The sequence below is a fragment of the Athene cunicularia genome (genome assembly GCF_003259725.1).
Source record: "Athene cunicularia isolate RWA chromosome 22 unlocalized genomic scaffold, athCun1 chr22_part1, whole genome shotgun sequence".
In the NCBI taxonomy this organism is placed as follows: Eukaryota; Metazoa; Chordata; class Aves; order Strigiformes; family Strigidae; genus Athene; species Athene cunicularia.
This window is the reverse complement of record NW_020799128.1, coordinates 3283888-3298174: the sequence shown is the minus strand read 5'-3', so window position 1 is coordinate 3298174 and position 14287 is coordinate 3283888. Positions and strand designations below refer to the sequence as shown.

At 50.3% G+C, this 14287-nt stretch overlaps 3 protein-coding genes across 3 annotated transcripts in view; 1 reads left to right on the top strand and 2 right to left on the bottom strand.

Annotated features, from left to right (window-relative positions):
- MAK16 (MAK16 homolog) overlaps nucleotides 1–1406 on the bottom strand; it is a 4587-nt gene extending 3181 nt beyond the window's left edge. The window contains exon 1 of the mRNA XM_026863021.1: nucleotides 1393–1406. Within this exon, the coding sequence (XP_026718822.1) occupies nucleotides 1393–1406 (14 nt within the window). The remainder of the gene's footprint in view (nucleotides 1–1392) is intronic.
- Nucleotides 1407–2645: 1239 nt separating this feature from the next.
- Nucleotides 2646–11101, bottom strand: SLC18A1 (solute carrier family 18 member A1). Its single transcript, XM_026863112.1, has 16 exons — nucleotides 11015–11101; nucleotides 9845–10033; nucleotides 9251–9611; nucleotides 8516–8574; nucleotides 8167–8250; nucleotides 7798–7890; nucleotides 7421–7510; nucleotides 6449–6492; nucleotides 6265–6325; nucleotides 6032–6127; nucleotides 4172–4250; nucleotides 4001–4052; nucleotides 3747–3810; nucleotides 3535–3654; nucleotides 3220–3353; nucleotides 2646–2897 (listed from the first exon to the last, which is right to left on the bottom strand). The coding sequence occupies exons 2-16, from the start codon at nucleotides 9966–9968 to the stop codon at nucleotides 2784–2786; spliced, it is 1575 nt and encodes a 524-aa protein (XP_026718913.1). The 5' UTR covers nucleotides 9969–10033; nucleotides 11015–11101; the 3' UTR covers nucleotides 2646–2783.
- Nucleotides 11102–13930: 2829 nt separating this feature from the next.
- ATP6V1B2 (ATPase H+ transporting V1 subunit B2) overlaps nucleotides 13931–14287 on the top strand; it is a 7719-nt gene continuing 7362 nt past the window's right edge. Inside the window, exon 1 of the mRNA XM_026863020.1 lies at nucleotides 13931–13943. Coding sequence (XP_026718821.1) covers nucleotides 13931–13943 — 13 coding nt within the window. The remainder of the gene's footprint in view (nucleotides 13944–14287) is intronic.

Here is a 14287-nt window from a genome sequence, read left to right as displayed (position 1 = left end):
ACTTTATATTGTATGACTCGAGCGTGGCCGGAGAAGGGCAGCGGAGTTGGGGCAGGGTCTGGAGCACAGGTCTGCTGGGGAGCGGCTGGGGGAACTGGGGGGGTTCAGTCTGGAGAAGAGGAGGCTGAGGGGAGACCTCCTGGCCCTCTGCAACTCCCTGCCAGGAGGGGGCAGAGAGGGGGGATGAGTCTCTGGAGCCAAAGCCCCAGCGCCAGGCCCCGAGGGAATGGCCTCAGACTGCCCAGGGCAGGGTCAGGCTGGCTCTGAGGAAGGATTTCTGTGCAGAAGGGGCTGTTGGGCGTTGGAATGGGCTGCCCAGGGCAGGGGGGAGTCCCCGGGATCCCTGGAGGGGTTGAAGAGTCGGGCTGAGCCAGCGCTGAGGGACCTGGGGGAGTTGGGAACGGTCAGGGTGAGGTTCAGGGTTGGGCTGGAGGAGCTTCAAGGGCTTTTCCAACCCGGATGACTCTGGGATTCTGTTTGGGTACCAGGTTCTGGACGAGGCCTGTGTCTCGCTGAGGCACCAGGGTGGCAGCAGAGCAGGGCAGCCGCGGGCTGTGTCTCTGGTCATTCCTCCTCTGTGCCTTTGGCAGTGGGAAATGGCAGCTGCCTCGGCGTCGGAGGGGATGGTTGGTACCCTCAGCTCCCCAGCCAGGCTTAATTTTGAACCACAAAAGCTGTGAGGGATACGTTATCTGTAGTTGGGCCCAAGGGGGAAAACCTTTCCTTCAGAGCTACCAAGACCCCCTGCTTGTTTCCCCAGGCTGCAGACCTATTTATATCGCTGTTAACACACTCAAGAATTATGAGATTTTTTTTTTCAGCAGGGTGGGTAAAAAAATCGGGTTGTTTGATGCAAAGATTACAATCTTTAATTCCTCACACAGAGCAGAGAAACTCGATCAGTGATACTGGCACTGCAACTAATTTATTAATTGAGAAGTCTGAGCTGCCAGGGCCGGAGGAAAGAGTGACTCGTGTTGCTGATGGGCACAGCAGAGCGCTGGGCGAGGTGCTGGGGGGGCTGGCGGGGAGCCCACCTTGCAGGGATGAGGCCCGTCTGCCTCCGTGCTGCTCACAGGTGGGTGGGTTTCCAGAGCAACCAGCCAGCGGGCACGCAGATGGCATTAGAGTTTAATATTTAGTGGGGAGGTGTGCTGTGGAGGTGTGAATATGTCCCTAAATAGGCCGGCTCACATTTTTTCCTTCCATCACAGAACGCAAACACGTTTTTCCTTTTATTCTTGGCAAAGCAGGGAAACAGGTGGAAGATAAAAATAACCAGTTTTTGAGAACAGGCTTAGCATTAGTCATTTCCAGTCAGCCTAAGAAATACAATTTCATCTTGTATGTGCAAAGCGAGGGGCAATGGGCCCACCGTGGATGTGGGATTACCTGACAATAGCCATTTATGACCTCTGGTAATGAGTCATAAGGTACCAAATCTTGATGAATTGTTATTATCCTCCTGTTTTCCTGCTGGCAAGCACATCTGCATTGTGCTGCTCGGGCTCCAGAGCAGTGAATCATCTGTTCTTTCTGGCAAGTGAAACGGCTGTGCGTTACACAACTGCTCATTCAAGACAGAAATGAATTTATATCAACTGCCAGCAGTGGAACCAGAGAAGTTGTAAGTTTGAGGTTGCACTGGAAAAAATGAGATTACGGGAATTTCTCTGATATTTGTAAGATTAATTTGGTACCTCTGTTACTTCCCACTCTTACTTAACTGTAGCGTACTTTTACAGACCATTATACTCAATAATTATTGTTAACAGTGCAGCTGCTCTCTTTCTGAACCTGTGGCCAGGAAATTGCAAAAGGACAATTAAATCAGTCTATTGTACTTCTCATTACGACGGGTTAGGATCACAAACCAGCCCGTTACCCCATCTCAGCTGAGGGGCAGGAATTTTTAAAAATGCTCTATTAGTCACTTACAATCCCAAGGGATCTAACTGCGTTTGTTGGCTGAGTCTGCGCCTCAGAGCCTGAAACTGCTTCCAGCCTAAATTCTACCTGGATTTCTTAGAGTTCTTCATATAAATGAATTAATTTAATGGATGGCAGAAGAGAGGCACAAGCAGCCGTAAGTAGCACATCAAAAGCACAACACGTAAAGCTATAACGAGACAGGAATTAACTTTTTTTTTTTTTTTTTTAACTGTCTTCAGAGGAGCGTGGAGCACATTATCAGCGCAGTGGCATCTTTGCTGACGGCCTGGCAGTGACACAGATGGATAGTGCCCTGTTGTTCCAGAAAGGTTTCATGCTGGGGATTATAGCAGAATTCTGGAGACAGAAATCTCCCCAAGCGGATGCTGCTGATTTAATTTTCTCCAGTGCTTTTCTTTCAAGGACAGTAAGTGCTTTAGAGACATTAACAAGTGCCGCTGGACTCATGTGGGAGAGATGTTGGTGATAGCCCCTACTGCATGGGGAGGCTGTGCCCAAGACAATGTTGTTCTGCAGGACAGGTTGATACGATTCTCCTCATCTTCATAACTTTTTTTTTTTTTTTACAGATGAGATGAGGTGAGTTTGGGTAACTTGCCTAGAAGTCACACAGCAAATGAGTGGCTTAACTAAACAGATAGAGCCTCCGAATCCGGGGTCTCTCCTCCCTGCTGTGGATTGCACAGCCGAGAGAACAGGTCAGCTGTACAGCCTGTGTCCATCCTGCATCCACAAGTCTCGGGAGGGCTGGGTTATTTGTGGGTGCTATTACACCCCCTGTTCTGCAAACATACCATTAGCTCATTTCAGGGCACGCATCCTTGCACTTGCTATTCTGCATTTTCTGCCTCCACATCACTCTCGTCTGTGAGGGGGAAATCCCGCAGGGTTTTCTGAGTGCTGTAGCTTTTGGTTTGCAGGGGGCATTCCTGGTTTAAGATTGCCTGGGTAAAGGAGAGAAGAAACCATGCTTTAGGAAAAATGGTGATTAATTTGAATAGTTAATGGGAGCATTATCAATTTTAGAGAAAGCCAAAGCAGCCCACAGGGGATTTTGTGCAGGGAATACCAGCTGTGAGTTTGGGAAAGGACCATAGCTCTAAACTTTACTGGTTTTATTGTTTGAGGTTTTTTGTCCCTTTTTGAGGGTGGAGTAGAGCCCAAGAGAGAAGACACAATCCCTGGCAAATTTATTCTAATCTCCCCTCAAATCTCTGGATTATCAATCCCCTGTGCTTTAAGGGAATAAAAGATACTTAAACTCACAATCTTCTCCTCTCTGGCGGGAGGGTTGCGCAGGTACCAGCAGAGAGGAGCGTAAGCAATATTGATAACTCCAATGATGATCATCAGCCAGGGAAACCCGATGGCTCGTACAATCGCACCGCCTGTGGATGGACCTGCAGATTTAAAAATGCAAAAAGGCTGACAGAGCAAAAGGTGCCTCTCCTGTTTGGAGGAGGGCTATAAGTGAGCGAGTTGCAGACTCCGTGCCGGTTGCTTGCAGTGAAGGCTGGGTGGAGGGAAGGGAATGAGATACCCGCTGAGTACATCCCCCCGTGAGTGAGAGTTCTGCCGTACCGATGGCAAAGCCCATGCAGAAGGCGACATCGGCGATGGCGTAGACGTTGCCGTAGACGGAGGTGTGGCGAAGGTCCACCAGGTAACCCATGAGAGGCATCATCGAGGAGTCCACCATCCCTGCCCAAGGCAAGATGGACCCGATCAGTCCCTGCCTCCCCCGAGGGCAGTGGTGGGAGCTGCCTTGTGTGGCCTGAACGCCCACCGCTTACCTATGGCAAAGCCAAGGCCACCGTTTGGGCCGATCAGCCCGTAAATATTTTTGGCCAGAGGTACCTTTGGGAGGAGAGAGAGAGAATACATGAACGAGGCCAGAAGAGCCATGCCAGGTGTGAAGGTGTAACACAGATCTGTGCAACCACTGAACCTCTGACTGCTGGACACGGAGCCCTATCTCACTGTTATCACCCACACTGCCCCTGCTGATTCTTCCACAGAAAGCTCTCGCAATTGTCATGCTACTTACACAAAGGAGACTAATTCCCACCACGGCCATGCCGACCAGGGAGCACAGCCACCTGCAACGAGGCCGCTGTTAGGAGAGGGCAGATGTTCTCAGTGTGCACAACACCACAAGTGTGATTCGTGCTGAAAGCACAGGGCTAGGTTGAGCTCAGATCTCTTATGTCCCACTTACCGGCCCATTTTGTTAGCCAGAATCCCAAAGAGATTGGTTCCGATGAGGTAGGATATACTGGCAGGGAGGAACGCCATCCCTGAGAGAGAGGAAGAATAAAAACGAGTGTGTCATCCCCAAGCAAGTACAGGGGATTTGCAAAAATATTCACTAACTGCCTCTCATTTGGAGAATATCACGAGCCAGGCGAAGCAGGCTAATGCCCAGCACCCACTTTGTGGGTCCTTCCCTGCAGTGGGGCTTCTCCATCCCCTCGGCTGCCACTCGCCCGTGCCACGGCTGCGCTGGCTCCCTATTGCTCCCTGCCCTGTAGAAGCAGGGGGGGTCCTGCTGTGAAGGCCGAGGAAGGCATAGAAAATGCATTTGTTTTTGATGGGGGGGGGGGAAACTGAGGCACGCAGAGGTGCAGGGATTCACCCCCAAGTTCTGCGAGATAACCAGAGTGTTTTTTTCTCCCCAGCTCGTCCTCTGCTGTCATAGTTTCTTCCTCTTCCACCTTTCTCCCCTTCTGCTTTTCACCGACTAAATAAAGAGGAATAAAATAACTGCTTAAGTGAAAAGCTTGGGGATTATTATGTAGTCAAAATTAAATATTTGCACTGTTTGCTGATTTACCAGCTGTTTATTTTTAATATACTCTCCCACCAACTATAAATAAAACTGCTCAGCTCCATTTCACTAAGACAACTTCCTTATTGAAACACACTGATTTACGGTTAATTTTCTTTCCTCTCTTTAACAGCTGCAGAACACGGCTAATCCTGCAGGTTTAGTCCAAGCTCTTCTGTTTTTTTTTGGTTTTTTTTCCCAGAATTAAGGGAGTGGGCAACCTGAAGCGTACAAACAAGCAAGCTTCTTGAGTTCCCAATTGCTTGCGAGATGGGTGAGCTGCGTCTAAATCCAAATCTCAAATCTAAATCTGCTCTCAGAACTCAGGTACCTGGAAATCTAGTGAATATATCTGGAATTTTCTTTGGTGTCTACTGACCTCTGGGTCCTGCTAAGTCACCTCACAGGTCCCCCTTGAGTTCAGTGGGGATGGGAGCCCTGAGTGCTTTCCTCAGCCTGTGACATTTGTGGTTACCAGGTGACCACGCTGCCCCTTGTTCCCCCTGCCAGAGTCCCTGGGATGCTGCTTTACCCATCCTTGTGCAATTGCTCATGAGAAGCATCACAGGCTCTTATCGGGATGGATGCTCCTGCCTGACCAGAGGATAACTCAATTAGGAGCTCTCTCAGCCCTCCTGCTTCAGGCTGCAATTAATTCAATTTGGGATCTAAGTGTAGCCTGGGGCACCCCCTGGGTCATTCCTCAGCCAATTGGGTTTTATAACAATTAGTTTTTATTTTTGTAGCAAACACAGACAATGTTATCTCCATATCACATTTTCTAGGCAGCTGGTAATTAGCAGGCCCCATCCTGTCCTGCCTGGGACTCTCTAAATGGCCTTGTTTTACTCAGAGCTGCCTCTGCAAAACCCATCTGGCTGCCACGATTTCAGCCCAGCACGATACCATTATCTGCCCTGCAGAAGACGAGGCTCGACAGGCTTCCCGTGCGTGAAACAGCCTTTCTTCCACCATTATTGCTCTTGTGGGGAGCCTGATTCTATGCAATTTTTTCAATAATAGAGAAAAGCACATTGTATAGCTACCACTGAGGACATTTTGAGCTGAAATTGGAGCAACACGCAGCCTGGGATCACTCACTCTGTGCGGGTGAGGGCATATGTTTTCCTCTTTTTTAGAATGATATGAGAGATTATTCAATCCATCTCGCAGTGCCTAAGCGAGGCTGGTTCTAGCTGAACTACACCAAGCAGCTGTTCCGGAGCGGAGGCTGCAAAGCCCAGCACCTACCTAGCTGCCATTTCGGGGAGCACATGGTTTGCATCATCCAGATGGGCAAGGTGGGCTCCAGCATGGCCACCCCCATGTTGGAGAAGCAGAGGGCTCCTGACGGGGAGAAAGAGGAGAAACTCTCTGGTTTAGCCGCCTTCTGCTGCTGTTTCAAGCAGACACGAGGGAATCTCTTTGAGCAGGAGACTCAGGTGCAGGAAGAGGACGCGGCGCGCGCTGACGTCCGCCTTTACCTGCGGCCACCAGGACGTAGGGGTCTCGCAGCAGGGTGAACACCGGCGTGCCCTTGGAGCTCTGTGGGACGGCAAAGTGGGGTCACGCTGCCTGAGAGCCATGTGTGCCATCGCACAGACACCCCACAGCCCCGCTCCCGGCCCCGGCCGCGCCGCTTGGCACCGCATCGCACTCTGCGCTCACCTCGGGGGAGACCTTGGAGGGCTGCAGGATGCAGAGCTGCAAAGCTGGGAAGGAAAGGCTGATGTTAGCTTGCTTCTGGAGACAGCAGCGCTCCAACCCGTGTTTCCCTCTGTTTTTTCCTTCAGCCTGACCCCTTCGCCGGCAGAGCCCCCGGGGATGCGGGGTCTGTGCTTGGGGACATGGCTGGAGCGGGCAGAGGGAGAGGTGGCTCCCAGCCCGGCTCCCGCGGGAGGGAGCGGCAGAACTCCCTGAAGTGGATGGCGTTCTAAGTACTTTGTCAACCCATGAAGCAGTCAAATATGCAAATGCTCTCCGTCAGGCTGCCAGCTGCAGAGCCACAACTAGAGCGTGACAGAAATTAGACATGGAGAAGAACAGGATTAAATAGGAAAGTTTCATATGTGCGGGGCCTATGTTTCATTTTCCAAAAGCTCTTACATGCTTCATTAAAGATGTCTCGCATTACATCTAGGCAAAGACAGTAACTGTGAATATAATTTAATTAGCTTAATACTTCGCACTAAAACCCCACATTTCTGCTGCCTAGATCTCTGCCGTTACACTCCGAAGGCTCCCTTGGCCTGCATCTGCCACACAGCCATCGGAGAAAGAACAAGGATCACCATTTATATTGGCAAAGTCTAATTCCTTCGTGGCGTGGTGAAGAGGCTGCAGACAAGTGTGCCTTTCACAAAGAATCCGCGGTTCAAAGAGCTCTACTGAATGTGCTATTCAAGCCATTAAAGCAATCAGGGGGTTTATTAAGTAATGAGGGACTAATTCTTACTATATTACGATGTCAATCATCTGGTGGTAGAAAACATATGATTTAGCAATAACAGACTAACCAGTGCTGATGATAACAGCCGTGCTGTGTTCATGTGCCTCTTCCTCCACACAAGCCCTGTGAGATTCTCCCCGTTTTTTTTTTTTTTTTTTTTTTTTTTTAGCATTAAACCATTGGCTTCTCACCTCCATCCAAGAGCGCGAGGAAAGCCAGGACCAGGAAGGGAGACGATTTCCCCACAAATTCATCCATCACACTGCCAAAGGGGGCCCCGACTGCAAGGGAAAGGCTGTGTCACACAGCAGCAGTGCCACCGTCCCCAGCGCCCGGGGAACAGCAGCGCGTGGCTCCTGCTGCCGTGGTTTTCTCTGAGCCCCCGGTGGGTGTTTGGTGAAGGTGGTGGAAGGTGTCGGGTCCTGCAGGCAGTGGCCGTGGAGAGTGAGCAGAGGGAGGAGGAGGAGGACAGGCCGGCCGTGCGGAAGGGTGGAAGCTGCAGGGGATGGCCAGCAAAGCTCTGGAGATGCTGCTGATGTAAACCCCCTTGGGAACAAGGTTTCCTTACTCAGCACACCCAAGGCCAAGCCTCCGAGAGCGATGCCCATAGCGTTGCCCCTCTCGAAGTCATCCGTGTACACGCTGGCCAGCATGCCCAAGCCTGGGAGCAGAGAGAAAGCAGAGCTCACATCAGGCTGGCTGGTGCCGTGGTGGCGAGGGGTCCTCTCCAAAAGCAGCCTGGGCTTTTGGGGGGATTTATCTGCTCGCTGGCTGGGCTGTGTGCGTGCAGCATCTGCATCAGCCAGGCAGGCACAGCGAGGAGGAGGAGGCTGAGGAAGGCACTTGGTGTGTTTGTGCTGCTGATTGTTCCTGAGATGATAGTTGAACCTGGACAAGGGAGCTAACACAGACACTGAGGCGTAGCTGAAACATTTACCTGCGACTGATGAGAACGATGACCCAACGCCTTGGAGGGCTCGGGCGACGAACAGCAAGGTGTAGGTGCCTGAGAAAGCAAACACTGCGGAGGAAGGAGAGAGGCGGCGTCAGGCAGGACTGCAGGCTGAGCCTTAAAACCTACAGAGGGGAAGAGCAGCCCCAGCTTGCACCAGTTTGGGTGCTGGAGGGGGCAGGGGCCCACTTGTCCTTTCTTGTCACCGATTTCTGCGACCGGGGGCTCTGCTCTCACTCCTTCCTCCTGCACGGGCACAGTGGTGCAGGCACAGACCAAAGTATTTTCTCTTGTGCTGCGGCATGTCAAGAGCAGATGGCCGGGCAATACTCACTGACTGTGGAGATGAACATGATGATGAATCCGATGAACATGGGGATGTGGTATCCTATCCTGGCAAGGGAGAAAAGAGACACCGTCTGAGGGAGGACTCCTCATTCCAGCTTGAGATCCGGTCGTGCTACCCAGCCCTAACACACATGGCTCTGTGGGCTGCTGAGCATCTCCTGAACTTGTGGATGTGCCTGTGAGAGCTGTTCAAGGAGGCAGCTGGTGTCTGAGTGCCCCCAGATAATACCATGAAGCACACCCAGACATACGGCTCTGGTTTACCACCTCATCTGCACACCCAGACACGTGGAGGTGAGCCCGGCACAACTCACACGTGTCCGCTAGAAGCAAAAGCAAAGAAAAACTCAGGGGCAAAAAAATCTGAACAACAACATTCTGTCCATAGCGGGTTGGGAATATTTGCTTGTTTATTTGATGGTTACTGGTATTAAATAGCATCTGTCCACACCTGAGGAGAGCATTAGTGAGGCTTATGTTGTAATATAAACTTACAAGCCATTTGTAGGCTTTTAGAAAAAGTAAAATTCATGCTTATTTTGATGTATATATCCTCCCCCTTGCTATTTTACCCACCGGTCCCTGTAATTCTGTGATTGCAGGGGCTGCACATGTGCAGCACAGACCTTTTCTGCTCAGCTGGTGGTGATTTCATTAGCAGGCAGGAGCTGCCTGTCCCTGAAGGGCTACACCGCGGTACGAACCCAGGTCTCTGACCTACCTGTTGGTCAGGAGACCCACGGATGGGTTGACCACCAGCTGTACGAGAGCCTTGGAGGCGAACAACAGCCCCACACGGACGTTTTCCTTGGCGAGGAACTCCTCGCCCTCCAGGCAGCCGCTCGGCACTGGGGGGCTGCTGGTGGGGGGCTGCGGTCGGCGGCTGCTCTCCGTCCCGTTCGCCAGCTCCGCAGCACTGGCAGAGCCCGAGACAGCCACCGTGGTGTTGTCAAAGTAGGAGAACATGGAGGAGAAAGGAGGAGCCTTCGAGGCTGGAGGAGCCGCCTCAGTCCAGGCCGGGGCAACAGAGCTGTTTGCGCCTTCGTATTCTGTTGTATAAAGGAAGGTGGGGACAATCGGCACTGAAAGAAAAGCAAGGGAAGGGATTAGTCAGTGATTTTTGCTCCATTTTCTGGCTCGGCACGCAGCTGAACTGACTGGTGCTGGCCAGATCTTGGTGTCCTGGAGGGTCCCTGCATGCAGCCCTCCCCACGGCTCTCCCTGCGCAGGGACCCCACCGGCATCGACCAGGGACCGACCGCAGAGCCAAAACCCGGGGCAGGACCCAAAGGGCACCGCGAGGCCGGCGCCATACCCACGACCGTCAGCAGCATGTTGTCCAGCAGCAGCGCGACGAACACCACCCCCAGCACCAGGCTCCGCGAGGCCCTGCCCGCTGCCAGCCAGCGCCGGGGAGCGCGCTCAGCGCCCGGGGCCATGGCCCAGAGCCCACAGCCCGGGGCCTGCGGGCACCTGCTCTTCAGGGCTGAAGGTCTTCTGTAAGCTTTAAAGAAAACACTCTGTGTTACAACCTCCCACGGCTCATGGCTTCTCCCTTGAGACAGCAGCTCCTGAGGTCACTTGGTGTCTATGTCCTCCAAGAGCTGGGCGCTGTTCCCTAGGAGCTGGGACCACCAGCTTTGCTCTCAAAGACCCTGGTTTTATCAAGCTTGCATTTAAAGTTGCAGATGGAGTGTGTTCTAACCCATCTCCACTCTCCTGAGACATCCTGTACCTGCTTCAAGACATCATTTTAAGTCTTCTTCCAAAGACTCAAAGCACAGATCAAGCCGGCAGTTTATCTGAGGTAATCTCTACATCTTCCATTCCATGTTTGTTCTTTGGAGATTAAATTTGATCTCAAAGGAAATTCATTTACCCTACGTGTCTTTTCATTTGACCTAATTGAAATGTCATGGTAAGATACAGGACTTAAAAGCCTAACATACGTGATTAAGATCAGAACTTCAGAGGAGCTGAGAGAAGGCTGCCTGCTTGGTCACATTGAAAATATCAATCAGAAATTTGCACTAAACCAACCAAACAATCAGCCGTTTGCATTCTTATAGCTCTTAGGCACTTCAGAGACTTAAGTGGCAAAATGAATGGAGCTGAGTCCCAACTATCACTCTTTCCAATAATCCCGTGGCTTTCTGAAATCCCAGGCAATGATATTTACCAGTTTTTAAGTAAAACAAGCAAACCCTCCAAACCTTCTACCATCAAATACGAATGCCACACAAGTCACTAAGTTGGGAAGCAGGGATGGTTTCTCACTGTACCTCCAAGTACTAGTAAATACCAAATAATAGAATTAATGCAAGAGAAGAGATACATGTATACAAAAATTAAGAGAGAGAAAGAGTAAGGAAGCGTAGACAATAAAGACACATGGACTAATGCAGCCCTTACATCTCAAACCCCAAACCCTGTCCCCTTCTCGATGCCAACCTGTTGCGTGGAGCAGAGGAAAACAAACTCTTACCCTGGAGCCCATCTTGGTGCAAGGAGCCGAGCGCTGCTGAGGGAGGTGGTGTGCTCTGCAGCCTCTGCTCCCGAGGATTTATGATTACCTTTTATCAGAAGAGGATATGAGTGTCCCTCTTCCGTGGAGATTTAATTGGAACCTCAAACAAGTTTCATTCAGCCCTGCAGCTCCCTTTGCGTCAGAGCAGGCCTGGGTTGGGCTGAGGGGGACTGGGAGGAGAGAGGCCGGAGTGTTTATCTGCGGCAGAGGCACCAGCTCTCCAGGCTTTCATCAGCACTTATCTCTCTCCAAGCACCTTAACTCTTGCCTGGGTCTGAGCACACCGAATGTGCCTCCCTGGGACTGCGGAGCCCTCTCTGCCCCGGCGGATGGTTCGGAGGGGCAGCGAACAGATTCATCACTGGGAGGCAAGGCCGGCATCGTTAAATGGCCCTGGGAGATGCAGTTATAAAATAGGTGATAGTCCAGGTCTTGGACTGATGGCCATTCTCTTGGTTGGGACGCCTGTCCACAGCCCCTCCCTGTGTGTTATCCTGTCTGCTTTATCTCCAGGGACAAGGAGATATTTCATGGACCAAGGAGGATGGTTTCTCATAAGCCAAGCTGGATGAAAAATGATATCCATGCATGGGCAAGGTACTGCAAATGCCATTTACAACGTGATATCTTTTCTTCCATAATTTCAATTTTCTTAAACTTTTGACACTTTGCTCCATGATTTCTTTTTCGAACCAAACCTGATACCATCATTCATTCAGGATGCAGAGATTTACTGCAGAGAAAGAAAAGAAATCCTAAACATATTCACCTTTTCTCTGTTGGCGCGTAGATCTGCCATTGAGGCTATTTGTCTGCCTTCTGCATGGCCAAATCTATTGCTAATAACGTGAGATGAGTACATCCTACCAAGGAATTCCCTGGGTGTGCATTAGAGCAGAAGCCGAAGCCTTTAAATATATTTCATGAGCTGAGAATTGAATGCCTAGGCCTGGAAATTACTTTCTAAACATCTGCGAAGTATTCAGAGAATGAGCAGTGCAGCACTACCATCTACTGAGGGAGCTCAGAATTGCTCAGCTATACCCCGAGCTCTTGGGTAGAAAATAATTTTAGATTGTCCTTCAGGTGAAGAGGAGCGTGTGGAGACAGTTATTATCTTTTTCTTTTGTAGGCCCCAAGGTCAGGGGACAGTCCTAGGTTGTTGTGTCACTTGTTTTGCAGGGATGATGGGAAAGCTTACTCAGCTGTGCTTTGGAAGTATTTCCATGTGTCTGTCAGATTTTTCCAGGCAGTTAGGCAGTTCTCTTCCTTTTTTTTTTTTTTTTTTTTTTTTTTTTTTTAGCCATTAGAAACGTTTGCCATGAATTTTTCCTTCAATAACCCTACGGAGAAAAAAAAAAATTACTACAATTTTCTTCCTGGCCAGACTGAGGTAGTAAAGTATAGTGAACATTTCTGATGTAATGAAAAATATAAGAGAATTTATGGGCTGTCTCGAGGCCCAGCATAGGATGTGTGCCTGAAAAACTGCTGCCAGCAGACCTCACACGGGCTCTGCAGGCTGCCCGCAATTCCGGTGGATTCAGACGACAGCAGACTTCGCCCGGCGAGATTGCTCCGTGCTGCTGACTCACCTCAACGGTGCAGCGAAACACATCTGCTGGGCGCCGCGGGCCAGCACGGAGCAGCATTTTACAAACCAGCGTGAGACAAACGGCTTAGAGGTGTAACGCCACCAGCCTGGGGTCGGGTGGACACGACGGCATAAACACAGATGGGAACAGGCACCCGTAAAATCATGCCTTGCTTTAAAGTCACTCCCTGCTAATATTTCCTTTACCAGGAGGTTTCTGCCACCCCGCAGAGGTACAGTGACCGCTGCCTGTAGCCTTACGCTCTCGGGTGGGTGAATTTACATTGTCAACTGTTGTTTTGTTGGTAGTCCACGAGGCGAATTTTCTCAGCCTGTGAGACTAGTTAAGAACTGAATAAAAATACCGAGAACAGAGAGTGGTCTGTTTGGAGCAGTTGGAGTTTGCATCCCTGGGCCACCTTTTAAGCCGGGCTTTGAATGCAGGTGGAAGCCGTTTGCAAAGTGGCGCTGGCTGAAGAAACCCTCGAGGCTGGCGTTTAGCGAGTCCTGCTGGTTTGTATTTTGTTAAGTCCTTTCAACTATTGACAAACAGGCGAGCTCGGTGATTTGCTCAAGGTCATGTTGCATTAGAAGGAGAGCTGAAACCTGGCCAAAGCCTTCCAGTTTTGTGTTTAATCCACTCAATGGCATTTTCCCTTTGTCTGGGGATTATTTATTGTGTTTACTCCCTCCTTAGCCAAACAGTTTCTTGTGCGATTGTTTGGGGTTTTTTTTTCCATCAGTCCCACAAGTCCCTGGTACTTTTTGGCCCCTCCAACCAAGCACAGAATTGCCAATGTCCCTTTAAAAACATACTCCCCTGAAGTATTTCCAGTTTTAATGCAGAAGAACATAGGATGTTGTTTTACAACATCAAATAATTCTGTCTCACTGCTAAGCTGGGAGGAGAACAAATAGCAACCATTAAAATGTAGCATGTATGGAGTGATACATAATCCATAAGGAAATAGAAGGTTGAAAGACAAATGGTTTTCTGGAAAAAGGTGTTTATAAATAACCCACTGTCTTTTTCTTATTAAATAAAGGGTTTAGGGGGTAAAGCATCTCCTTCTGTCCTTTAAACAATTGTACCAGCCAGCCCTTGATGTTGGAGTATGTGGCACCGCTGCAAGTGGGGGGTTTCCATCGGCAGCCCCATCTCATGGCCAGATCCTGCTGCATTTCTCATCTCCTTCTCCCCAGAGCAGCACCGTTACACCTTTAGCAAAGCGCTAGCTTTAGAGGAAGCGTGTCCGTGAGAACAGGGCTGAGGCGTGAGGATGCCCGTGGAGGGTGGGGGACACCAACCACCCGAGCTGGGGCAGCCCCGAATGCCCCTCGCGGCCCTGGGCTGGGGCTGGCCGTGCTGGGGGGTGCCGGGGCAGGGGCCCAGGGCTCTGCTTTCCTTTCACGGCAGAATTGCTCCTTTTCTTGTGTTCTCAGCCATTGAGCCCTTCTGTCAATTCATTAATTAATTAGGCTGCTCTCTCTGCCTTCTCCCCCTCCTCCTTTCTCTTTTTCTCATTTTCTCTTTTTATTTTTCTCTTTTTATTTTTTCTCTTTTTCTCTTTTTCTCTTTTTCTCTTTTTCTCTTTTTCTCTTTTTCTCTTTTTCTCTTTTTCTCTTTTTCTCTTTTT

Coding starts and splice junctions, on each gene's coding strand:
- SLC18A1 (XM_026863112.1), bottom strand. CDS start 9,968: ATGGCCCCGGGCGCTGAGCGCGCTCCCCGGCGCTGGCTGGCAGCGGGC. Junction 8,575..9,250: donor GTGGGTCTCCTGACCAACAG/GTAGGTCAGAGA, acceptor CTCCCTTGCCAG/GATAGGATACCACATCCCCA. Junction 7,891..8,166: donor ATCGTTCTCATCAGTCGCAG/GTAAATGTTTCA, acceptor CTCTGCTCCCAG/GCTTGGGCATGCTGGCCAGC.